The sequence below is a fragment of the Lingula anatina genome, chromosome 6 (assembly GCF_051362555.1).
Source record: "Lingula anatina isolate TDL-2025a chromosome 6, LinAna3.0, whole genome shotgun sequence".
Lineage (NCBI taxonomy): Eukaryota > Metazoa > Brachiopoda > Lingulata > Lingulida > Lingulidae > Lingula > Lingula anatina.
Genome location: NC_141772.1, coordinates 6,771,132 through 6,798,910, shown reverse-complemented (window position 1 = coordinate 6,798,910; position 27,779 = coordinate 6,771,132). Strand labels below are relative to the sequence as shown.

Sequence of the window (27,779 nt, the reverse complement as noted above, 5' to 3'; positions counted from 1 at the left end):
TTTTCGTCTAGTGGCACGAGAAGTATTCTTGTAACAACATGATAGTTAATAAATGCGTATTTTTTTTCACCTAGAACGCAGACGCTACTCGTGAAGATATTCAACGACTTCTTCAAGCCCACGAACCAATTAAATCTGCCTTTCAGCTTGGTCTTATGACGAAACAAGGTAGGCCTTCAATTGCTTATTAGATCTTATATTCAGGAGGGTACTTTAAATGTTTATTAACTTCAAAGCATTCCCTTGGTTTAGAAAGTGTGTATAATATGTGTCATAGGCAATTTTACCGTTTCCATGTAAAGGCCACAATTTTCTTGATTTTTAGTAAAAAATAGTATCGCCTGTAACATGTTACGTTCGCCAGTAACCCCTCTTAAACATTAAAGTTCCAATATTGTGTTGTGTTGGAAAGAATGTTTTTACTTAAAAGTTTTATCTTTTTGTGTGATTTCCGTGGCAGGATTTTTATCTCTCCTCCTGGATCAACACATATTTAACCCTGATCACAGGCGTGTATACCAAGACATGGAACAGCCCCTCGCACATTACTACATTGCTACGTCACACAACACGTGAGTAAAAGGACCAATATTATTTTGCCACGTAATATAACACCTGAGTAAAAATACCAATAATGCACAAAAGAAAAATATGGTGAACAAGATGAAAATGCGTTGCCATAAGGTATTTCGGTCCTACAGATTAACAGATACCCCTTATGTTCTATTAATGCGAAAGGTATAATTGTTTTCTCTCTAGTTACCTGACAGAGGACCAGATTCGCGGTCCCAGTAGTGTGGACGCTTACGCCAGGGTGCTACTTAAAGGATGTCGATGTGTAGAGTGTAAGTATGGCGTAGATCTATAGATGTAATCCAACGGTGGTTTCATATAAGGGCTCATTCCCAATGAAACTATCGTTCTACGTAGATCGATCCAGCTCCGTGGGTACTCTCGCTGAGTGCAACCGGATTAACAGATTTACACGCCTCTTCTTGTTTCTAACGCACACGTATAAGCACGTCATTAGCTTTCTGTATTCTGCTTAAGATGTCACTTATGATGTCACAACTTGAACCTTTCGTCAACCTACAAGTCACAGTAGAGTTCATCTTGATTCCATGCAACGTCCATCTATTGTGCATTCGATGTAAATAGATAATAAAATTATGAACCTTTCAATGAATTGCGGGCACGATTCGCAAGGAGGTGGAACTCCCCCTGTCTTTTGAGTTCAACTCCCTTTTTATTTCTTTAATTTTTGTTTTATTTGATTATATTTTTATTTTTCTTCGTTTTAGTGGACTGCTGGGACGGTCCAAATAACGAACCCATCATTTACCATGGACGCACGTTGACATCGAAAATCTTATTCAGAGATGTCGTGAAAACAATCAATGATAATGCATTCCAAAAATCAAGGTAAGTTTAGTACTATCAACGGATTGATTTTATTACTTACATTCCTTTATGAAAAGTGATAAGTGCTCTGTTGCTGAAAACACAGTAGGCGTTGAATTAAAGTAAGGTGAAATTTTGCATAAATGTTTTTTTTCTGACTGCCTACACTTTTGTGGCGCATGTTGATCATCGTGAAATTAATAAATAAAAGTAGATGTACGTTCGCCACAACTTTAATTTATTTATTTAATTTCATTATAAATATATATATATATATATATATATATATATATATATATATATATATATATATATATATATATATTTATTTATTTATTTTTTGCAGTTACCCTGTGATTCTGTCTATCGAGAACCATTGTTCTCTGGTTCAACAGAAGATCATGGCTAAATACTTCAAAGACATATTTGGTGCCAAAATATGCACCGACGCCGTCTCTCTGGCACTGGAGAAGCTTCCGTCACCCGAGAGTCTGAAAGGAAAAATACTAATCAAGGTAAGGCGTGGGATCGTCATAATCATCTTCGACCCCTCGTTCATTTTTATTATCAGTTCAATGTGTGAAATATTTTCAGTCGATCTTTATTTTTTAAGAAAGGGGGATCGGTTGCCTGCAAAGTAAGTTTGGCTGTTTTGAAGATCAAAATGTTGCAATCATTGAAAACGAAGAAAGGATTTGGGTCAAGTATTTATTTAAATAATTATTATTTAATTCATTTATTTATTTATTGTCAGAACAAGAAACTTCCCAATGACGTGGAGGGTGACGCTGACGTCGTAGTGGACGAAGAGGAACTGGACGAGGACCTCAGCGTCGAAGACTTGGAGAACGGCAACTCCAAGACTCTAGAGAACGGAGACTCGGACGCACCACCCCCGTCCCCAACGCCCACGACCCCTCCTCATCTCACCCGCGATCTCTCCCTCGACAGCAGTATTGAGCGCTTGGAGGCAATGGACAGTATTAATTTAAACACAACCGGAAGCACAAAAAGCATCGAGTACATTCAGCAGCAGGAGGCCACGAGCCAGAAGAGAAAAGAGAGTAGCGGAAAGGTGTCGTCCCTGAGGAACACGCTGCTGAGAAGAACGGGGACGAGCGGGACCAAGGGCTCCAAAGATTCCAGTTCTAAAAGACAGAAGGTCAAGATAAAACTGGCCAAGGAACTGTCGGACCTCGTGTCTTACTGCCAGGCTGGTGGGTTCCGGAGCTTTCAACATTCCATGATGCATCGTGAGTACACAATGGTCATATAATGGTAGCAATTATAACAACAATAAAAATGACAGTAACACTACAGCAATTATGATGATGATAGCAACATTGTTCTTATTAATAACTATAATGGTGAAATTGAAGAATCTAAATCCACATTTCAAATTACACGCAGTTACTGCACTTTTTTATGGTTACACCATTGTCCTAATGATAAAAGCTTGGATTCATGGGTTGAGTGTGACTGTGAAAACATATCTTAAACATATATCCAAGGCAAAGTCATATTCAATCACCTTTTCAAAAATATATCTTAGCATATAGCCATAGCTGCTTTCATATATGCAAATCAGAAGGCATATCGTTATATGTTTTATGTTTGAAAAAGGAATTCCCGTTTGAAATTTCAAGTTATCTACTTCTTTCAGAAAAATGTTTCGAAATGTCCTCATTCGTCGAAAACAAGACGCTGGCTCTGATCCGTGACGAACCTATAGATTTTGTGGACCACACGAAGCGACAGCTTATTCGTACATACCCCAACGGACGCCGAGTGGACTCCAGTAATTACTGTCCTCTTCCTATGTGGAATGTGGGATGCCAGCTTGGTATGTACTTAATTTGCAAGTATATAGTAGGCCTACCACGGGATGCACAGTGGCCCATATGCCTCCCCAAAATCAGTACAACAACTTTATCCAAAAAAAAAAAAAGACCCCCATCTTGTGTATGTACGTATGCCTGGGCAGACCTGTAGGCAGCATCTTCGGTCATCGAATAAGTCAATTGTGCTAGAGGTGATTAGAGTAAGACACAATTGATCTCAACCAACACATTCTTCGCCATGTGTTTGCTAATACTGTGATAGATAACAATTGTTGGAAAATTTGTTTGTTTTTTTTTTTTTCTTTTCTTGCTTTTATCTCAAGTTTTGACTTTTTTAAAAGTTCGCCGTCTTAAATTTTCTATCAAGCAATCTTCAATATGTATTGTTCACAAGACTTTTTCTTAACTTCTTTAGTGGCACTCAACTATCAGACAGGTAGCAAACCTATGGACCTGAATGAGGCCATGTTCACGGACAATGGAAAGTGTGGATATGTGCTGAAACCCGATTTTCTTCGAAAACGTGAGTTTAAGACGCCAGTTTGATATATATCCAGAGGCGCCAAATCTATCAATCAACGTGTATTCTACGTATTTCCTAGGACAGAACTCATTTGTAATCATACTGTTAATACGTACACAATTTGAGCCACAGCCATATTGGAAAATCTGCATGTGTATATTGCAATGCCAGTTTTGCTCAATACATTTTATTGAAAATGCACCATGAACATGTACGAACAAAATATTTTTAAAAAAAGGAAAACGCATTAAGTTAATTTCGTATCCTTTATTCCTTTCTAGCTGAAAGCACGTTCAGTTGCTTTGGTCCTTTCAGCAATGCGTGGCAAAAATCGCTCAAAATTAAGGTAAGTTGCAATTATGGAATTATGTAAATCACGTGAAGTTTATTTTAAGTGTGTTATTGCAAGATTTTTATTTCCATAGATCTATATGATCCCTTCATATAGGTTTTGTATCACACTTTATTCGATGGGGGTTAATTTTTTTTAGATGAAACATTGTTCCCATGCAGATTAATATTTGTGATTAAGTTTGACAAATTTTAAGGAGCAGAGCGTCACTTTTTGTTACATGATGTAGGACTAATTAGCTTCTTCAACTCTAATTGTCATGAAGATTATAGTTGATATACCACAAATTTTAATTTCTATTTGCGATGACATACTCTTTACTTTAGATAATCAGCTGCAGCCAACTTCCTGTCACCAAAACGCAGAACCCTTACATCAAAGTTATTATAGATGGCGTGGACAGCGACCACCAGAAATACAAGACCAAGACAATCAAAGACGATGGTACGGTTTTTTTTTTCTTTTTTCATGAGCGTTTTGGCACGTCCTGGCCAGCTCAACTGTGTTAATTTCATTCTTATTGTTTTTCGTCTATTTATTTATTCTATTCCATTTTTTTAGTTTGTAAAAACTAATGCGATTTAGTACAGGTCTATTTATAGGGGTTTACAATGTCCAGTTAAATAGTGTCCAAAGTGACTCCTCGTAAACAATCAAATTATAGCGTGCAATGCAGGCAGAAAGATTACCTACTACTTCAATACTCAATATATAATAATAATTATATACAGTATAATATATAATTCAATTATGCAGACTCTAAACGTCTGCTCAGACTGAGAGTATTCAAGACCAGAAATTGGATAAACTCACCTCACCAAACGACAAGATTGGTTACCAATATATATATATTTTTCAGAGAATGGTCTATTGGGTCTATTGTTGATACATGAGTGAGTCCGATTTTTGGTCTGAACGAAACTTAGGCCTAAATTTGCAAGAGGCATAAAAATCTGCGCGTTTTTCTTGTTTTTTTTTTTTTTTTTTTTTTTTTCTTGCTTTATTTATTCATTATAAATTTATATATTTGTGTTGTTGTTGTTAATTCCTGTTATGATAATTATCGCCATTATTTTGTATAGGCTTCAATCCTCACTGGAACGAGGAAGCCACCTTCCAAGTCAAGGTTCCTGAACTGGCTTTTGTCCGCTTTGCCGTACACGACTATGAGTCCAAATCCAAAGACAACTTTCTGGGACAGTACACGCTGCCCTTTAACAGCTTACTGCCAGGTAGATAAGTAGGTCCCTAGTGGGAACGTTTGCAATTACAATGTATTTTGATGCGGTATAATGTACATGAATAATGGGACTTATAGCTTGTATAAAAAACACCGCCAAATAAGAGCATGGCAATACATGTTTATGTGGCAATATAAGTTCATTATCAGTTTTCTTGCACTTGGAACGACTTACTTTTTCTATGTTTTTTTTCTTGTTTTTAGTCACTACAGAATTAAAATACAATACATGTATGCTGGATAATGTATAGGATAAACTGTAATTTTTCAGGTTATCGACACGTGCCGCTGTTGTCCAAGCGTGGGGCGTCACTGTCTCCTGCCTGCGTTTTCATCCATGTGTCCAAGGAATGAGACTGTCTTGACATTCCTGGTGGCGACATTTGGCAATAAGTAATTTGAAAGAGAAATGCGCCTCTTTGCGTTTCTCTCTTGCGGTGACATTTTTTTTTCAAGAAAAGCATCTGCTAGGTTGGATTACATGTTAAGGTTTAGAATATGGGCTTTCCAAAAACCCAGCTTAAACTTTGTTGATGTTCTTATATAAGTAACACATAACTCAAAATGTTCTCAAACATATTCTCAAAAAGAAGCCAGTGTGTTCAAAATGTCCCCATCCCAGGACATATAATTGGATAAAACAATTGTCATGATACAGTAGGTACTTGTAAGCAAGTGTAGCGTATGCTTCGCAACACGTTTCCAATATTTCCCAAAATATCCGCTTAAATTCATCAGTGAATTATTGCTGCACTAGACGGACAATAAGCTTACTGCCACTATATCTTTCTTAATACGCTGTAGAATTTTTCGCATAAACGTCATGTCGTTGATTTCTCTTATGTAGATGTACGTGGACATAAAACTATCATATTGGAATCATTCCTTGTTTTTAATTTTCAGGTGAACAGAAGATATTGTGTTTTGCCGAAATTTATTTTGGTTTTCTTAATACTATTTCTTCGTTTTACTTTTGATGTCAGTATTTCACGTGTCTACTTGTGTAGGTTTAGACAAGATATTCGGAGCGTACAAGCAGGTCTTGAGATGACTATTATTACTTCGAATGCTGAAAGAACTCTAATTGTATCTTCCTTGAATAAATAGCCTGATTATATCCTTTATTTCTATAATATTTGTTTGAGTTATTTTTTCATGTTCCTTCTGTTTCTTACTAACGATTTATTCAACAATGATTTGATTTACATATCGTACGAAGATAGCTCTACGTGGCATGTGATTATAAGACCCCTATTCAGTTCTAGTCAATGAGACGATACGGAGTGCTTTGACGTTGACGTTGGAAAAAGTTTTTTTTCACTAGACAAATGTTTAAAGCATAAGACAGGGTAAAATATTGATGCAAACAAGCGAAATACGTACCCCTGCCGTACACAACTCCTTTGTTTTGTAAAAGGTTTCAGTTTGTTCATCCTATCAAGATTACATCCCACTTTCCTGATCAAATCAATAAAAATAGGGGGATTTTTATTGTGTGCTATCAAGCATGTCCTCGTTATCTTTATCGGCATGATCCGATATACTACATACTTTATATAGGAACTGCACTGGAACTCATTCTGGCCACCCTTATGCATGTACAATTTGTTCGTTCATTCATAGAGGCGCTTCGGTCGCCCGATTCCAGGAAGAGCCTGAAGCCTGCAGCATCATGAGATATGTGACGTAGTATTCCATCCTATTTTACGTGCCCGATCTCGATAAATAATGGGACTCCGCCGAATCCATGTGACAGCTCGTGTCGAGGAAAGCATGTGATGGTGTGGAGGCGAATCATCCATTGCGGTTACATTTACCCACGTGGCTTGCTTGCTTTCATTCTCCTTCCAAAATTCCGTCTCATCTACATCTACTCCGATTGACAGACCTCACATTATACAGAAAAGCAGATGATGACTCGTGACACAAAATTCCCCGCTTCGGATCCTTGAAGGTAAATATACATTTAAGTAATTTTGTTAGCCATACTAGGAATAAGGTTAACTGTAAGCGATAGATGTGCAGCTTTATCGACATCATTTTATAAATAATGAAATTTGCAGGCATATCGAATATTTGCATGGTATATGTGTAAAGCCCGCATCAGTCGCTTGCTAGAACTTTCACTCTGAGCGACTAAGCTATTTGGTACGTCTATCATTCTTCTAAGACACCGGACTACTCTTCAGGATGAGCATGGGTAACGTTTTCCATTGCCTGGAGGTCCCAGCCACTTGTGTCACATTTGTCTGTTGCTGTCAGTGACACAAGATTTGGCCAACATTCCCTCAAGAAATTTAGATAATGATAATGATAATGGAAATATTGCATTGTGTATTTCGTGGGGAGAAGTCTGCTGTAAAACTGACAGCCTTGTTCATTCCTTTTCTGCGACTGTCTTTGACTTCATCCATTCATCCATCATTTCTCTTTCCTTTCATCGTCAGCTCTCTCTCTCTCTCTCTCTCAAACACACACACACACACACACACACACACACACTTGTCCACCAGCCTTTATAACGTCATCATAGCGTGTGAGATACTTTTTAACACTACTGGATGGTCTAAAATCCCCTCATTTACACTAAGGGACCTCAAGTTTCAGGATGGAAATTTGACTGATATATGCCAGTACAGTATGACTTAAGTTTTTCCCCGAAGTCAAGATATAAACAGTATTGATTTTATATGTAAGTAGTAAGACGGCGTGACTACTGGAGTAGCACTTAAACCGCATTCACTACTTATTATCCACGATTATCTCTGTCTGCATCGAAAGATCGAAGGAGCTGTCTCAAAAGCGTTTATCACAATCATTTGAACTCCATGACCGATCGCTCTCAAACCAATAAGAAAATCACTTGGATGTTTTACGACGTGCTGCGCAGCCGCGGTCTTGATTGCAATTAACACTGGCTGAGACGGAGAAGTCTCTAAATTATAGGTCGGCAAATTGCGATCTCAGCTAGTCGTGTGTGAACGCGTCAAGAGAGTTAATTCAAACGATAGGATAGTGATGTCTGGATTTTCTAAGAAGTTTGTTTGTCGATATTTGTTAAGGCATAAGATCGAGGATTGCATGTCGCAATAGACGATCGATACATAGAAGAAAACTCAATAATCATGAGATTCAGGAGAGGTATATTTCAAATAAGGGTAAAAATATAGACTGACACTTAAAAGACATAAAACCGTCAGTACAAGAACGTTATTTATACAGATACAGTTTACGATAAGACATAAAACCGTCAGTACAAGAACGTTATTTATACAGATACAGTTTAAAGATCGTACATGTACAACAGCAGTAAAAATATTAAATTAAAGTGACACTGCAATTTTGTAAATTTTTCAGTGGATGTTAATTGTTTGTAAAACTGAACGAGGAATTGTCAGGAACAAAATCAGTTTGATTATTTTTAGCAATTTTTCTGCCAGAGTGCCAGTGAATGACAATAACAAGTCACACAGCAATATAACAGCATATGACATGTTTTAAATTTAGCCCAAATGTGACAGAAACAGTAAACTGATTAACATGATAAATTCTCTTTTCCATGGCATACATGTATTTCTTGGCATATTTACAACATCTGACAAGTAAACGATGGATATAATAAATAGCTACATGCAGTATATATGAAATATCGCGTGGAATGATACAAAATTATTCTGTTTCACTTAATTACATATATCGGTATTGTCATACACTGTATCTTTGCCTTTGAAAGTATCATAAATCGGCATTATGATAACAGTTTTTTTCCACAATACATGATTTATCAGTAAAATGCAGTAAAATATTAGTTAAGCTATCACAACAGGCGAAATTTTGCACTGTTACACTGAATACACTGGTCTACACAGACTAGAACTCTAAGCTTCAAAGGAGGGGCTATAAATTTCGGCTTGCAATATATCAAAATGTTTAGTTACTGATCTGGATGCTGAATTACCTCTATCGGAATTATCAGAGTTATCCGATTACGATTTGATACCTACTGTTTGAAATGAATGTGTGGGCGGTTCTATGCGGAGAGAGAGAGGGAGAGAGGTATGTCTTACATTCCAGCAGCATTAAGACTCTTATATAGACATTTTTCAGTCAAAAAGTATGTGATTGTAATATGAAAGTGGTGAATTCTAAAATAACACTACCAAAATATTTCTTTCGGAATTACGTTTTACCTACCATGAGCATCAAAGATCACAGGCAAGTCGCCCAATTAGCATCCCATAGCTGGATACTGGATTCAAGGTATAAAGGAAAAAATCCCACAGGCCTTTGAAACTCAGGGTGCTTTTACCCGCTCATTATATTTGTTATCATTTAGTAGCTCTGTTAAAACAATTAACTCCTGACTGGTATAATCAGGAACTTGTAGAGATGATATCAATAGTGTATATCAATCAATTTGTGCATGATGGGGAACACACGTGGGGCGCCACGCTATAGCTGGGTGAAAGCGTACACACTACCCACACACTACACACACACGCGCGCGCGCGGGCGCGAGCACGTCATAGAGCGTATTTATAGAATGATCAATTGGACCAACCTAAAGATTGATCAGACGGATTTGGGCTCACTATAATCATTCGAAATTATGTTATTGCAAGCACGATATTGTTAATTGCAATAAATCCTAAAAAGTTGGAAGCCTTCACTCACTCACTCCCCTCCCATTTGTTATTAAAATAACTTAATTTGTTTGGGATGGTCAAAAAAATTATGTGCCCACTCCGATTCAAATTGTTGCTACTGTATTTAATGGTCTAGCTATTTGTTTGTCGAGTAGGAATATTGGCGTCAAGAACGGCGCTTACAATGTATTTAAATCTGATTTGATTGTTCCTTTGGATCAGTCCAACTGATCTAATTTGGATAGATTTGATAGATGAACCAGAGCGGAGCGCCCAAGGACGTCAGTACACTTGACGTGATAGTCAAACATACCAACACTGAACACAAACAGCTGTTTGAACTCTGCAGTATAAGTCATGGCATCTGCTTTATATATTAAAGATTATCATGGTAGCAATACATGTAGTAGGTAAAGTGAATGCTTTATGATAAATGACCTTTTATGTTGCTGCTAGGTGGTTTTGTTTAAATTTTGATATAGTGTTAAGACACTTCTTACTTGAGAGAGTGAACGATTTACAATAAAGGCCCAATTACCAATAAGGACGGACTTAATCATATTCACGTCCGTGCGGTACAATTTTCTGTATCGCACCAATTGGACTGGTCCAAACATTACGCTCGGTGTTTAAAAATCATCACAATGTCAGTGTTTTTAAGAAATATGGCTGGATCATGCACGTCAAATCTAAAGGCTCTGTCACACTAGCGTAAAGACTACGTATGAGTATCGTATGTGGCATCGATTATACGTACAAAACCACCTTGTTTCCAGCGTATTTAACTGAAGATACAAACAGCTTATGGAATTATTTAAGAACATTCTCATGCCCTCCTGATGTGCGAACGTGTACCGACGTACTTACGAATCTATTGCGTTTGTCTGTTTATGGGTAATTTTTTCTCATACGTAAGTGATACACGCTAGGTGTGACAGTGAAAGTGGATTCACTTCTCAGGTACAGTTCTCATGTGCCCCATTCAATTGCGTTCACATTGGCACCTCTAACACAATAATGTAAATTCACACCTGTCTGCCAAACCCGACATTTTTATTATTGATCAGATAATTTTCAAAGAATAAATGCCCCGTTGCTAAAATTAAGGAGTGTTTTAGATAAAAATGTATCTCTTATCATATCTGTCGATTTGATGTTATCTTTGAGCTGAAATGTCATCAATATGAATCTACGTTAAAATAGATTGAGTAATATTATCTAATATTCAGAGAAGGTTGGCGAGTGCATGATTACCATCATGCCATTCTTCATGATGTCCATCAGATATTGTACGTTTTCTGCATATTCAATAGGGTTTCCCCTAGAGACAAAGTCGGAATCGGGATAAACAAATTAGAAGCGAAGTCAGCAGCTTAAATTGTATTTCTTTACACAGACCAACACAAATCAAAACGCATCACAAGACTGAAGATAACCGCTACTGCTAGCTTGATGGTTAATGAAAAATAGGAGTCGACGTGGAAGGGTCGAATCATTTTGAGAATAATCCGCTTTTTGTTACGAGGATTCAGGTTTAGAACTAAGGTTTTCGGTTCGGAATTGGGTATTTTGAAATGGAAAGTTTGTGGGTAATTTGCACGTTAAAGAAGGAATACAGCCTAATTATGAGCCCATTTCAATTGCTGTGATTATTCATTTTTGCGAAAAAAAAGGTAAATTGTACTGAGTTGCTGCCTCTAGATTTGTACAATAAGAATAGTACAGAAATTTAGCACAGGGTGGTCGAAATTATACCTCGTTAGTCGTTTACATATATTGATTTTTATTGTGTAAAACGATATTGAATGGTATGAAAACATCGAATACGCGGCAATGACAGGGACGTTGGTTGTTAAAAACCCTTGAGTCAATTCTTGAAGGCAGTCCTTCAATACACGCAAGCAGGTTAATTATTTGTACCGTCTTTAGTGCTTGTTTAGATGCTGACTAAAAGGAAAACAAGCAGCTTCTGATGGACTGGGGGAAAGGGAAAGGCTACATGTAAATTGCAAAGATCTCCAAAAACAATATTTTGAAAAAGATCTCTGGGGTTGGTGGTATGTGATCTTGCCCCTCCCCCCCCCCCCTCCCTCCCACTCACCCCTGCAGTCCTGAATGAAGTTATGTAACCGTCCTTTCCATGTGTTCGGTTTCTGCGATAGGCCTATACGATGTGTTGGATAGTACTCCAGAGCATGGGAGTATACATGTATGATACAATTCCCTGTCCAGAGATAACGCCATTTTCTGGTTCCAGTAAAAATCTTCGTGTCTGTACATGTAGCTGTGGCAATTTAAATCCAGCTTTGTATTGTTCCATTACATCTGAAATAACGTATATATATATGTATGTACGTATTCAGACTGTTGAAATGTTTTAGTATCTTGCCGTTTTTGTAAACGTTACAAGATGAAACAAGTCTTATTAAAAAGCTTTAGCAAAATAGATTGCAAAATGAGCTTATATATTAAAGAAAAAAACTGACATTAGCAATGTGTACGTAAATGCACTAAAGACCAATACTGTATAGGCAGAAAGAAACAATATATTTTATTTAATACAAATTGACTAACCCATTGCGGCTATGAATGTTGACTTGAGTTCACATTGCGTTAGCTGTGACAAAAAACACAATGATTATAAGCAATGCTTGCAAATTTATGTATAATGCAATCAGACCGAAAATGTGAAGTTAAATATGTTTAATACAGCGTAGTTATGAATAGGATGTATAATAATTATAATTTTCATATAAAATCGCCACTTCATTTGTATGGTTACAGGGTGATCTTGTGTATTCACAAGCTGAGTCAATGGGCTGTCATTTTATACATTGTAAGATTCCCGTGAAAGCTTTGTGAAAATGTCGACTTTTTCCTCCCGTCCTGGAAAAGAGCGGGCATGAAAGTACTTTATTTAAAGACAGTTATCTAATTTTTTTCTATCTAAAGGAACGAAAAAGAGCAGAACTCTAATCAAAACTTAAGTAGTCGAATCCATGTTGGAGTAAAAAATAATTACAATATAAGTGAAATTACAAAAAAAAAAAAAAAAATTATCAGCAAAAAGTTGTTTCCTTTTTTGTAGGTATTAGGTTTAGGAAAGTTTTAAAAAATTAGCAAAAATGGAAATTAAAGATTTAAAGGGATAATAACTCTTCGTATGAGATCTATATTTCACAATAAAAACATTGTGAATAACTCATAGAAATATAATATATTCTGTTTTACCACAGAAACGGCAGTTATAGCTATTATTCTGATATCTGAGCTTGTCTTTAGGCCACGTGACCTCCACTGATGGCTATACTCTGTTAAAATCTCTTAAGAGATTTTAACAAAAAGCCAAACTTTTTAGAAAAAAACCAGGGACTAACTTTGAATGTTAAAATGGATTCATTAACCATTGGTAAGTATGGGAAAATTGTTGTTTACTCCAGGAAAATTCATTTTTTGGCCGAAACGAAGAGTTATTATCCCTTTAAATAAAATGCTCAGATTGATTGAAAATTTCGACACAAGTCACTTAGAAAATTGTTATGTCGACAACCATTATACCATCCATTGCAAGCATTGCGAGGATCTACTCATGGTGAGTAGAACCATGGTGAGTCCCAAATACATCGACAGCCAAACATATTTGCTTCTCCCACTAACTCGTGAAAATAAAAAGATTGAAAATAAAGGTAGGAACACAAATAATATTTTTTTAAATTCTCAACATTGTTGTATGTGAAGGAAAATTGATATCTTTACCCACTCACCTTGATATTAGTAAAATGTTTAATCCTAGTTCGATCTCAATAATCGTAAGGCGCCTTTTCGAAGCAAATTTCGATGTATTTGACATCCACATTTAGTCGATATTTAGACAATGGCTATCCATACTAAGTTTTATAGGCGTTGATCAACAAAACACCAAAATCGAAATGACAAAATACACTTGCTGCAGGTGCGTACTTGTATTCCAGACAAACAATTGCTAATGCTCCAAATGGTAGGTTTGTCGCATATATACTGTATATATAATAGCACAGAAACGCCCCCAGACCCCTCAAATCTCTGTCTGACTTCAGCTCGACTTCAGCTCAACTATATCTATAACCATTGTCTTTGAATATTATGTAATAAATGACGATTTAATATTTATATGTTACTTATGAGTAGTAAATTAACCGTTACTCCCCCAACTTTAAGGTCAACAAGGCGACAACCCTGTCGGCCCAGAGAAGATTAATTGGTGTGTTATTATTATTATTGTGGTGTACTGAAAAATGTACGTCCAGGGTCTCTAACACACAAATGATCTCTGAAGCAGGCACTCACGCTTTGATCGCTCGTGCCTCTGTAATCTCACATGCGCGCATTTGGGCGAACACACTCATGTGCACAAACGTGCACATTCATAAGGCGGAGAAACGGGGAGGGGGTAAGGAACTTAAACCACTGTCCCCTGTTTTTTTAACCATTTTGTACATAAGAACAGGAGACAAGGACACAAAGGGAAAACACACACACACACACACACACACTCACACACACACTCACACACACACACGCACGCACGCTCAAACACACACACACATACTCACACAAACATAATAGCGTGCACTCATTCTCGTCCATTGCGTCAGAGAATCAATGTATTGTGCTCGTTAGCTATAAGTACATGTAGATCAGCATACTTATTATATTATATTACTGTTTCACATCGCGAACGACAGATATTTTAACAATTATCTCAGTAAGCGAATCTGTAATTTCCTCCCTCATTTATTAGACCTTTGTTTCTCAGTCATTTCATTATACACTGAGATGATAATATAAAAGAAAACATTCACAATATAATGAAACCTACGCACATGAAATGACATTGTATTCATGTGCATTATTTGATGTCATTTAATGAACTGCGATAGTACTCGTCTTCATGATAAACAGGCCGTTGTTATTGTTGCTGGAATAGGAGACCTCGTGTTTACCTCTTGGGTGTAATTAAAAAACAACAGTTAACCGAAAATCTTGATTTCCATCATGACGTCTTTCTTGTTTAAAAATAGCGTTATTGTTGTTTTCGCATGGAAATTAAGAAAAGTGTTTTTTACGATTTTTTCTACCCAAAAGCACGTGCCAGTGACCTAACAAACCGCCGTATCATGGCGTGCCACGGTGTGCAGGAAACAATACTGACGTACATGTATGCATGATGCTGTGACCATTGTCTGCAAATCAGTTCGAGCTTACGTAGCATGCAACCTGTCCCTGATGGTGAATTTTGACCGGTTGGATCAAAGCGGGACAGCCAAGCACATGTACCTGTGTCCCGTTCGTCACCCTAAGTTATAGGACTCTATAAGAGATGACTGAAAACTAATCTTCTTCACTATTAGTTGAATTGGTCAGGTTGGTAGGTTGGTTAGGCGAGTTTCCAGTACTCTCTGAATCTCAGGGTGATAGCAGTGAAAGTCCATACGGCTGTGGTAACAAGGGTCTGGGGTTAACCTTTTTTTCTTTTTGTTGTGTTGGACAATGCATATATGATATGATCAGAAAGAGGGCACGGGTTGTTGTAATTTTATTATTGTGTGGATATATTAATTTCATCTCTCAATTACCTCTCTCTCTCTCTCTCTCTCTCTCTCTCTCTCTCTCTCTCTCTCTCTCTACGCTAGGGTTTTTTGTTTGTTTGTTTGTTTGGAGGGGGAATTCAAAACATTTAAAAGAGTTCGGATTTAAGAAATAGTTTTTTGTGTTGGCGACCGTTTTCAGATATAAGACAAGAAATAGGGATATTCTCATGTGGAATTTTCCTCGCTGATCACAAGTGCCAGGATAGTTATCAACGTTAACCTTGACCACGGTCAAGAGTCAAGCCACCGGTCAATGAGGAGGCGTTCAGTGCGCTTCTTTGCCCATTCACGTTCCACTCACACAGAAAACAAAGGTCAGTTCGCTGCACACGCGCTCCTCGCCCGGTTCAGAAGAGCACCTCGTAATCTTGCCATAAATTCCTTCTCCACTGTCTTAAGCACATGATAATGGAGCACAGATAGGGTAGGCCCAGCCCCCACCAGGCACCGTGCACCACAAAGAGGACTTCTGTCCAGAATGAGTGCTGCATTGCTGATAACTGGCTAGCCTGCCTGGACAAGTATGCTTCAGATCGGGTTCGAGATGTTTCCTAATGGTGCGAATCGGAATCGATCTTAATGACGAAAACACTGCGCCAATGAATTGTTATGCGTTTGCTTGCTTATTTTATTTGCTTACTCACCTAAGCACAAGCACGCGCACACGCACACACACACACAAACAGTTATGCACTAAGACTTCTGCACCTAATCACTCATGATCATTCACACGCAGACAAATACACACGCCCACTTGATATATCTATTTCTGTTTATTCATTCATTCACTCATTCATTCATTCATTTATACTTAATCTATTATTAATTAATTCGACTTATTTAATCATAGATTATGTAGGCCTACAATCTCTCTGCGAGGACTCACATACACTTTTGCAACTAATAATATAAAAGAGAAGTCAATGACATTAGACCGATGCAGTATCGAACTAGCCAAGTGTTTGAACGCGACCACGGTTCTGAGGAATTGGAACAGCACCTTGACCCCCTTGACTTTTCTCAGCCGCTCCCTCGATCATTTTATCAAGGAACTTTGATGACCGCTTTATACAAGCAGGGTCTTTGGTCCAAGGTCCTGCACGTAATCCAGCAATAGTCGGCCACCCTGCCCCTCCCCCCCCCCCTCCGAACCCCGATTTTTTTACGATATTTTTCCATCAATTCCCTTTGTTTTTATATATCATTGCATTTTTTTGTTCTTCTATTACTAATACTATGACGACAGAGGGCCTAAATGTACGCGTTCTCAGAAGTGCTTTGTTGGTAACTGTCCACGTACAGGGCAAATGTTCTGCACGTTCGTGCTCAAGGTAACCTCGTGCGCGCTGCTTTTTTTCGGCTCCCAGCCGCTCCCTTAAGGCGTCCCTGGGCGGTGTTCCCATTGAGATGTCATAAACAAGTATATAGGTTATCGTCAGAAGATGTCTGAATAGCTCGATAAATGTCACAAGACAAAAACAAGATGTTCGGTCAACACTGACTATTTGTCGTGCTGTTCGGAGACAGCGACAACTTTGGTGTTCTTATTTCTCGAGTTTGAATACTAATAAAACTTTTAAAGAAACTTCTTTAAGAAACTTTTTTCGATACTGTTTTGTTTGATCCCTTTTGTTTTGCTGCTGGGAGTGTACATTTTTCACGATCCCTCTCGCCTCCCCCCCCCCCCCCCCTCCAGTCTCGATGCTCGCAGTGACTTAGCCAATAGACGTCCGTATCTGTCTTAATCGGTAATGTATTCATTGTGGTTTTAAGAGACGAACTAAAGACCTTGGTGATTTGAGCAACAAGTTGATCGGTTTAAACGATTTAATATTTAACTAAATTGCACTATAATCATTATGACAATCTGAACGGTGCTTCAAACCCCCAGTTTGACTCTGTGATAAAACTATTAAAACAAACACTTGATCATTACAAGAAACCAATCTATCATTCAGCTATGAATTAGCATACGTCTGACAATAACATGTTGATATGGAAGGATTTAGCTCGAGGACTTTGTAGAGATGTTTTCTTGAATGGGCTCGTGTGTATGAATGAATCCCGGGTACGTAAACAGTGCTAAGAGGCTGATCATAAGGATAAACCCCAAATATATATAAACTGACACCTAGGATGAGATGAAACATAGAAAACAAATGCTGTAAGGTACCGCGATTTGAAGTGTACGCGATTTGTCTTTAGAAAGCACAATTATCAGAAATAATTGAAGAGTGACAAACCGGGGGTTGAGCGTACAGTTGATAAAATTTTGGTGGAAATTGAACGGTAATCTATTGAAAGAGAAACAGCATCGGACATATGATATTGATTCTTTTTAATAATAAAAGGAATAATAATAATTATGTTCATAATGATAATAATTCATGTAATAATGATAATTATTACAATGGAGACCATGGAAGGCTAAGGTGTCTACAAAAAATTCTATTAAATAACTTAAACCTCCTCTCATAAAATTCGTCACCACTTCATCTACCTTTTGGGTTCTTAAAGTAAAATAATCTTAAGGTCTCAAAAGAGATAACATTTTATATCGTCTTGTATTTTTGTCGCAGTGCCTTGGCGAAAGTTGCAAGGATGCCGCAACGGTCTCTACCACCCAGTTTCACTGCAGCGCCTTTTTTCTTCTTTGCGCTTGACTATGCCGAGATACGACTGGACCAATGAGTGCAAGCAACTTGAAACATCTTTAACGTTTTATCAGTTAACAGTAGTGCCAAGAATTCGCGATATCTTTCTGTGTCAACAGTGTCGCATTGACAAGGTTAATAAATAACCAATTGTCATAAGTACCAGGGGTACTGATAAAGTAAGGCGGCGGAACAAAAGTCAATGACAACTTAATATTGATTCTGTGACGTCACAGTTAGGAGCACGTGGGTTTAAATGCCGGTTTTGTTTACAGCGATAGGGACGCCGGTACCGGTGTGCATGGACTGCTCATGTATACCCAGTGTTCTGCACTGTCTCTGGTTGTTATTTACACGGACATATTCTTTTACTTTAAGAACCCATAACTACACAGTTTTTCGTCTTTTAACCTGGGGTGAGGTATTTCTTGACCATTTAAGAAAATTAAAAAAATTATTGGACCTTTACATTTTGCCTGCTTTTGACCCTTAACGACAGTAAATCTGTAGTTATAAGGTTACATTTTGAGTCAGTCCCTTTTATAACGTTATTTTTCCCCGTAGCATATATCATAAGTAAATATTTTCGGGGCTTCATTTTGTTCTCTTACATACAGTTCCTTTTTTTATTTTTTCCACACCAATCGTGAATCTGGTCGCGTCTCATACAAATTGTCTTTACGTTAATAGAAGTTAGACAAGTTTTCACAATCAGCGATCTCTCCCCATACCATACCCCTATCAACAAAATCCAGGAATATTTACAGCGCTCTGGTTACATAGTTTTCGTGCAGCTAATTATCGAGGCATTCACTGGCGGGCATCGAAGGCTGCGTTAATCCTAAAATGTATACAAATATGGTCCGCTGGCGTTAAAAATTAGCAATTTACATGAAACCCTTTTACGCTAAGCGTGCGTTAATATAAGCTATAGCCACGTCCTAGATGCAAGCAAAAATGAGGGTAAAAATGCAAAGTAAGTATTCCTTTACTCTAATGATTGATTTCTGGTAATGCTCTATATAAAGAATTCACCATCAAAGTCACTATATATATTTCACGCGTGCATTCTCTACGTATTTTCCCATTGGATACGTGACCATCAGTTTTATACGTTGTTATTTGGAAATCATGACTGAGGAAGCGGGATTTTATATAGATCGTAGCTTTTGCAACAGTCGCTTGTCGTGACGCACGTTATCATTTGGAAGAACTACAGCTCTACTAGGCTTTACATTTTTAAACCTAAACAAAACGCAGCCATTCAGTCATATATAAGTTTAATGAGGACAATATATTGCACGGGGTAGAACAAGTCCACCAAAAATGTCTAAGCCATGGGGCAAACTTATAGTACATAATAGCACGAATTTTTAACCTGGCTCTTATGAAAAGAAGACATCTTATCCAGGGTCTCGCTCCACATATTCTTTTCTTTTTCACTAGGGGCTGTGTGTGTCACTTAGGGATACGGCAACCTCTCTAATAATAGTACATGTAAATGTATAGAGACTGTGTGTTTTTTTTTCCGTCAAGCACGTTTTATTGTGAGGTAAGGGTGTGAAATGCCGGCCGGCTAGACCTAAAATGGGGAGAGTTGTTTGTTGATGTATTGTGTCTGCCACAGGCAAGCATGCGTGAAGAGTCCCATACGCTGGGTATGATCCATGGGACGGGATGATTCAACATATACCGGTACTGTCTTTGGCGTTGTTGCGGCATATTTTTTGTCAGCCGTCGGCCGGTGTATGTGCATGCACGACAAACGCCACGGCGCCTGTCTCTGTAGTAAGCTTAACGCTCTTACTTTAAAATAGTGAGGAAAAACGGATTGTACTTTAACTGGATGGTTAAGTGTTACACGACAAAGTTCAGAACGGGAAAACATTTGTAGAGTTAAACTTCTGTCAGGTAAGGAGAATGAAGTGTATGATATGTAAAATACATAAACAATAGCGGTAGGTCAGTACTGTTGCACTGCACAGCTGTACGTAGAACGTGTGCATGCAAATGTATAGGCTGATGAACCAGTGATTTAATACTGTCTGCAATGTATATAATTGTATATTCCCACTGTTGAATGTTTCGTGAAAAAGCGGCATATGTCACAGATGCAACTAGTTTTTTGTCATAGCTGTCATCATCATCATCTTATCTCATGAACGGTATGTATGTCAAGTGCAAAACGCGTCTGTCCCTATTTTTTTCTTTTATGGCGAATTTCTATAGTCATATTTTTCATATGTAGAAAGAATGGCAGCCGTACAATATTTGCCAGCTATAGTATGCATGGTGTGACAAAGACATTAAACAAAGAGGGCAGAACTTGACAGACGGATAAACGTACTCTTGGTTAACAAAAAATTTGGCGATGTCATTGAGTTAAAAGGCCTCCAGACTCATGTAGTTATAGTAGTTGACGGTCTAGACTCATGGTTAAAGTTATGATAGTAGGGAAAATATATCATGACTGCACGGTTAAAATTCGGTGAAATGTTTTCTCAGATAATTTTTTTCAACCAAGACTTTGTCAGGACACTCTAGTAGTGTTATGTACATGGACATATGGCATATGTACTTATATACTGTACATAAGCAGTCGTCAACAGTAATCAAACTACCACGAGGTGATAATGCACGTGTAAGAGACAACTAACTGACATCTTCACACCTTATATGGAAATATTGAACAACCCCCCCCCCCCCCACACACACACACCATGCATTCTCTTCTCTCTGCACCCTCTACCCCACCCCACTTCTCCAAACTTGATCATAAGACTGTGTGTCACACCTCGTAAATAGCACATCACTGAGACCAGAGACAATCCGCGCTATCTCGAAGGGCAAGGCTATGCTGATTATCGAAGCCTTAATTCCGAGAAGGATCGAGACGTGTCCCGAAATCAGCGCTGGGTGCAGACTCTCCCCCCCCCCCCCCCCCCTCACTTGCGGGCCACAGCGTCAAGTAAAGGGAATGTTGTCAGATACCAGTATTCCTGTTTCTAGTCCACTAAGACACTGTTACTTATTACATTGTGAAGTGCATTAAGCCTTACCCCCCCCCCCCCCCCTGCATCTTGCAGTTTGGAACCAAATTACCCAATGTCATAACAGAAAACTGACGTAGTCTTCTTACTCCTGTTGTCACAGACCGAGGCCAGTTCACCGACCCACACAGGGTACCTGTTTACCGCGTTCAGCTAGCCCTCAGTTTTTCCACAGCGGGAGCACCACAAGAACGGCTCAAAGTAACAACAACCACTCGCACGACGCTCGATGGAATTGTGCCAGTGCGGTAAACAACCGGGTCCCAAGCACGGTGCCCTGTTGTGTTTTCCCTAACACTCTAGCGAAGAGCTTTGGGGCATGTGTAAATATTTACGGATTTCGGTTAAAACCATGTATTCATTGGCTAAACTCGGTGTAGCGTTTCGCTGCGACCTGGAACCCCCTGTATATGTTCTGTCACGTCGTAAACAATATGCAGTCATTGGCTATTGTAGCCTTCTGCCTTGTTTTTCTTGAAAAATGGCAATAGTATATGCCATGTCCCTCAGCGAAATACATATGGGACAACGTAACGATTTTAATACATTTTGACGTGAAAAGCGTGAGACATCCGCGTTGGGTAATGAGTTTAGGTTTTCTCGGGGACTCCTTTTTTTTTGGTTACTTTCCATGCCCGGGCTTCTAAGGACGCACTCAACGCACATTGGCTTTTTCTAAAGCAGTTGGTCCCTTTTCACAAATCTCAGAACGTGTGCTTGATGAATTCAGCATTCCCCGAAAAGACCAAAATCGAACTACTTCTTACAACAATAACTTCTTTCTGAAAAATAAAAACATATTTATTCCTATGGGAAACCAAAAATTAAATGACCAGAATAAAAAAATGACGAGACGACTGGTGAAATCATTTCTTTCCTATGACTTTGAATGTTTATAACTATAGGCAAGTAGGGAGATAATCTTTGATGGAGGGGGGGGGGGGGGGGGGGGGGGGGGGGCTCAGCCTTTCAGAATAAAAACCGGCAAGGGGGGTCCCCTTTACATTTTGACCTACTGACATGCTTGAAAAGGGGGGAGGGAGATATGCTCGTGGCTCTTAAGCCTACTAACAATGAACGAGTTCAGCAATTGTTTTTTATGTAAGACTTCTGGCACAGTGACCTCGAATATACGCGCCGTGGCTGTTTTTATAATAGGTCATTAAGTGTCTCCTATGAAAAATGAGAAATATTACCCCAACTCACGAGGCAGCATATTTTCACTCTGATAGGGTGCATGATGACCGATGAAGAGAGTGGAGACGTATCGAGAACAAAATCAACCTGTAACAGGCTTACGTTAAACCGTACGTAAAACAAGCGTAATCTTTTACAGCGTTACGGCATAACAGCGCTAGCAATACAAATTTCTATCTGCCTCGGCGCTTTTTGCAATATATCGGGGGAGATAGAAAATTAAATCAGTCGATCAACTAGTGGCCTGGAGGGCCCTCACTGCTGAGATAACAAGGAATTGTGTAGTTGTAAAGTTTATCGTTCGGATTGTATGTTAATTAGGTAATACGACCTCAAGAAGCGATCCACTGTACGCTCACATGACTTGACTATGTCAAGCAGCCAACGTGTCTAGTCCAATCAAATCGGCCCATGGGGGGCATAGCTTGCCCCATCCACTTATATAGGGTTCATGACACCATATATATATATATGTGTGTATATATATATCGTAGTTATAACCATGCTCGTCTCAAAGGCCTCACTTAACGTGACGTGTTGAGAGAAGAACGCAATGGTTCTGTGATAGCTTCCGTGGATAATTGGTTCATTTGAAGTTTAAACGTTCATGGTTTGTCTATTTCAAGGTCTCTGCCATTACGAAGAAGAAAGCGCAGCACGCAACTAGACCAGCATTAGATGAGAGAGAGCCCAGAGAACAGGTTGCCCCAGTCGTGTGTGTGTGTGTGTGTCAGTACCCAGCAGGCTCCAACTTAACACTACCAGAAGTGTTCCAACTATCGAGACACAGACCCGGGATAGATGGAATGACAAAACTGCATGTGCAATATAAAGAAGGTCGGGCATAGTGCAACGCATTGTAGCAACATTTTAGCTAGCTGATTGACTCGTCGAAGTATTTCCTAGTTGCTTCTATTTTTATTCACTTGTGAAAGGAATAGGGAATTTTCCTTGGCAAGAAAATGGAAGATTTTCTGCCCCTTATAGACAGTATAGAGCGCGAGCAGTGGACTCTGCAAAGGCTGAACTCGGACACCTCCGGGGAAGAGACAGACTCTAGTTCAGATGACAGGCGATCGACGTACAGCCCTTCTAGTATATTCTCTGAAACCTTAGACGATGACTTATACCTAGAGTATCTATTTTCCCAAGGGCTGGCGGACTGCATTGAAAAGCCCAATTTAATCGCGAATGAAATCGTGCAGAATGCGCCACCCCAAGTGAACGCGTTCTGCGATTCGTATTGCCAGAATTATTTTCCAGACGACGGTTTCAGAGCCGATGATTGTGACAATATTCTGCCAGAGGACTTGGTGGTGTTGGGGGTCGGGCTGCAGAATTTAATGCAGGAGTATAACCTTCAGCAGCAACAGGCGGCTCTGAGCCAGGTCCCCAGGAATTCTATGAATGCGCAGTACACCGCCATGCACGCGCAGAAGACCATGCCGCAAATGACAGCTCACGTGATGGCAAGGCAGCAACAGCAGCAGCAGCAGCAGCAGCAGCAACAATCCAATCACCAGCAACTAACCACGTATTATAACAACATGTACCACGCCAACCACAACACCAATACAGCCCGGCCAATGAGTATGCCACCCCAGCAGCATCAGCAGCAGTCGCCAACGTATAATAACAATGCAAACTCTGTGTATGACTACAATTCCAATACAAATCCTACTAATTCCAGTCAGCTTCATGGGACTTTCCGTGTGCGCGTTGCTCGACAGACGACAGGACAGCAACAGCAGCAGCAGTCGCAGCAGACGACCAAAATTGGAAAGGAAAAACTGGATGAGAAAATTCACCACTGTACCTATCCCGGTTGTCCCAAGGTGTATAGCAAAAGTTCTCACCTGAAGGCCCACCTCCGTCGCCACACGGGAGAAAAACCGTTCTGCTGCACGTGGCCGGGCTGCGGCTGGAAATTTTCGCGCTCAGACGAGCTCGCTCGTCACAAACGCTCACACTCAGGTATCAAGCCATATCAGTGTAAGATTTGTGAAAAAAGGTTTTCTAGATCAGACCATTTATCCAAGCACTTAAAAGTGCATCGAAAGCAACAGCACCGTTAGATGTAGCCCCGTGCGACAAAGAATGCCATTATAGTTTATTTGAACGAACTAGTACATTTACTTTTTTCTGTTGTTCGTGTTTTGTTGGATTTTAAATAAGGTAAAACAGCTGAACTTTATAAAGACAGCGTTTTAAGAGACACTATAGCAGCTGAGCTGTCGGCTCCTTTATGCCAAAGAAAAGTCTTGCAGTATCATTGCCTTATATAGTATATTTGAAGGTGCATGCCATTATACCATCCTACAATTTGTCATTTTGTTACTGTCTGCTGATGTATATATATAGGACTGTAGTTCGCTAGATCATTCATGTGTGTATGTTAAATGCGTATGTCGCCCCAGTATGCCACGGAAGTGTCTTTGAGGCTAAGCGAGCATGCGAACAAATTACTGTACAAAAAAAGCTTCCTACTTCAATGGAAAACTTGCACGCGGATCAATCTGCGTACAATTAGCGATTAGGTTTGAATTGATGACAAAGGTGCATAGAGGGTGATTCACATGGGGGTTGGCAAATAAGCCTTTGGTTCAACATTTTGTATTTTTTTTTTTTTTTGGTCTTTATAATTTAAGCTGGTAGGAAATACCCATGCCGCGTGGCCTTGAGCCTTACTAAAGCTGTTCCACAAAGTTGACGTTAAAAGTACAAGGCAATGGCAAAGTTTTATATTTAGTGAAAGTATGAACGATTCTGACACAGAACGGGTTCTGTTTTTAATAAGTCACGAGGTGGGAGATTGGTCGTTTTGCTGGCTGGTATAGCCTTATAAATCGTCTGCTACTTCTTTAACCTGTCGTCTGCCGAAATGAAAATTTTTCCATTTCTTCGCCTGCCGGCATAAAAACTGAGCAGCTCGTGCAACTCCGTGCATAGTACAGTAATGGTAGGACTGCCGCCTCGTCATTCGACCCTTGAACCAAAATTACGTTAAATAATATTGTTTGGGGATAAATTTAGCCGCGGCGTAGAGCCGCTAGCCTAAATTTGAGTCATTTTAGTGGCATTTTTTTGCAAGTAAGATGGACTGTTGCCCTGGGTAAAAGTGCCCATAGTTTTCCCCCTGCGTTTTTGGTAGCCACCACCCCTCCCCCCTATTGACATTGTCAAAACGTAGATAGATTATCTGGCAGACATATATTTCTTGAGCTTTTATTTTAAAGGTGAGCACTTGTTAAAGAGAGACACTCTATTTTATTTTCTAAAAAAAAAAAGTTTTTGCGAATATAATGATAAGGCAATAAATGCGAATATGTGATGGCTAGTAATCTGCAGGCGGTATATTAAATGCTTTCTCAAATGTTGGTTATTATTCTCGTAATTCTTTATTATAAAATTGATTATCACGTCATCAGTTCTGATTAAATAATCTAGATTTGTAACCTGCGTTGTTGGTCCTTTTTGTTTATATTTTTATTTACGTATAAGATTACAATTGGAATAATGCGATTTAATAAGTTTCACCTCTATCATGTGCAAACAAAATATCGCAGATAAGCACACGTGTGTATACGTGTTAGCTGTGGGTTCAAATCAAGTTTAGACAGTTTAACCGCTGCCTAAAGTACTAAGCGTCCGGATTAATGTACATAAAATCAGCTGACTTAATTGACGGGAAAAGAGTGTTGAAGTTGAATATGAATGAAGTCGAGTGACCCGGCGTGGCAGAGGTCGGAAATTCGTGTCATTGTTAAATTGTGATAAGCGACTAATTTGTCAAAGAAGTATAGCGGAGAAGGAAAGAAGAAATTGTTTTATACGGCATTTCCTCTGACACGCGCTTCCCGTGCGTACATGTAATTCATCGGCCGTTGCTAACCCCTTTCGGCCTTTTACTTCTACAGTTTGTAGCTTGACCTAAAGAACGCCGTTATTTTTTTTCTCTCTCTCTCCCCCCCCCCCCCCACTACGGTCACTCTCTCTCTCTCTCTCTCTCTCTCTCTCTCTCTCTCTCTCTCTCTATCACGCTCTCTCTCTTCTTTATCCCTTCCCTTCTTACTCTTACTTTATTTATATTTCTCCCCTCACTCATTCTATCATTTCTTCTTTGGGTGTGTGTGCGTGGGAGGGGGGGAACGGGAGGTCCAAATCTTTGCCCTGGCCTGGCCTCACCCAGTGCTTCGCGTGTGTCTCTTTCTTACGTATTGTTTATGTAAATACTGGCATGTCAGGTTTGTAAATCTCTGAAGATGTTACTGGGATGGCTGCTCCTCAAATATATATTGCGTAATTATGCCAAACTTTATGGAAATCCCTCAAATGATACAAATGTTTGCCCCCTTCTCTTTTAATTAAGTTTAATGACACGTGTGCTCTCCCCTTCTCGGCGTCTTTATACACGGAATGCCATATTTGAAATTCATCATTCAGTTATCTTTTTTTTTTTTCGAAAATTAAATCATAAAAGTAACTTAACGATATGATTCAAAAAGTTTTAAGATACATCTTATTAATTAAATTCGGTAACATGGGTGTGTTCTTCTCCACGGCGTGTCTTAAAACGTTATATTTGATTTTCGAAGACTGTCACTTCAAGATATGTTTTATTTTTTGAGCGCTTAATCTTTATGCTAAATGTAACTAAATTACCAATAAAAATGATGCTGGAAAAATTATCCATCACTTAGTGTACTCAAACAATCAATTTGCTGTGGTCATTCTTTGCCTTTTACCCGGATGTCAAGTGAAGATGATGAAGAAGCTAAGTGAACACCTAAAAAAAATCCTATTTCTCTAGTAAGCAATGTGTGCAGTGGACTATCATGTATTTATCTCTCGCTTTCCCTAATTCCCGTGAGATTTCCAATCCCTTCATGATTGCATTAGATTCCGTTTTAACGTGCTTAATTGATAAACTCGCCCTACCTCGACTTTTAATTGACTTTTGTTCGACAGCGGTGGAATTCCTCCACAGAGCGGATTACAAATGCACGGCGAGTTCACCGAGACCCTAGCTCGTCCTTTTCAAGGCGGACACAACGCTGTTTGTCTTCAGCGCTTCACGTAACGTCTTTATCGCGCCTACTGCCTCTAAGGGGGATGCTCTGTCAACACACAGGTGAATCTTTATCTCTTTTGGGAAGGCAAGTACTGGGGTGGAACCCTGGAAGACAAAGTGTAAAGGTACACGTAGATACAGAGACAATGCGATAACAACTTGCAACAAGCTGAC

The 27,779-nt window shown here is 39.1% G+C and overlaps 2 protein-coding genes across 11 annotated transcripts in view; both read left to right on the top strand.

Annotated features, from left to right (window-relative positions):
- LOC106171836 (1-phosphatidylinositol 4,5-bisphosphate phosphodiesterase delta-1) overlaps positions 1-6,490 on the top strand; it is a 34,664-nt gene extending 28,174 nt beyond the window's left edge. For all 7 annotated transcript variants that reach the window (XM_013552315.2, XM_013552317.2, XM_013552318.2 and 4 more), the window contains 12 exons: positions 75-168; positions 461-572; positions 760-845; positions 1,302-1,422; positions 1,748-1,916; positions 2,156-2,654; positions 3,065-3,244; positions 3,658-3,765; positions 4,047-4,111; positions 4,444-4,561; positions 5,200-5,349; positions 5,629-6,490. In XM_013552315.2, the coding sequence (XP_013407769.1) occupies positions 75-168; positions 461-572; positions 760-845; positions 1,302-1,422; positions 1,748-1,916; positions 2,156-2,654; positions 3,065-3,244; positions 3,658-3,765; positions 4,047-4,111; positions 4,444-4,561; positions 5,200-5,349; positions 5,629-5,711 (1,785 nt within the window). In that variant the 3' untranslated portion in view covers positions 5,712-6,490. The remainder of the gene's footprint in view (positions 1-74; positions 169-460; positions 573-759; positions 846-1,301; positions 1,423-1,747; positions 1,917-2,155; positions 2,655-3,064; positions 3,245-3,657; positions 3,766-4,046; positions 4,112-4,443; positions 4,562-5,199; positions 5,350-5,628) is intronic.
- Positions 6,491-7,054: 564 nt separating this feature from the next.
- LOC106171839 (uncharacterized) lies at positions 7,055-25,989 on the top strand. Of its 4 annotated transcripts, none has more exons than XM_013552323.2 (2): positions 7,055-7,311; positions 23,161-25,989. In XM_013552323.2, exon 2 carries the CDS (start codon positions 23,497-23,499, stop codon positions 24,607-24,609), a length of 1,113 nt encoding a protein of 370 aa, XP_013407777.2. In that variant the 5' UTR covers positions 7,055-7,311; positions 23,161-23,496; the 3' UTR covers positions 24,610-25,989. The 4 variants fall into 4 exon arrangements, with proteins under 4 accessions (XP_013407777.2, XP_013407780.2, XP_013407779.2 ...); XM_013552326.3 differs by lacking the exon at positions 7,055-7,311 and adding an exon at positions 19,249-19,263; XM_013552325.2 differs by lacking the exon at positions 7,055-7,311 and adding an exon at positions 19,862-20,198.
- The last annotated feature ends 1,790 nt before the right edge of the window (positions 25,990-27,779 follow it).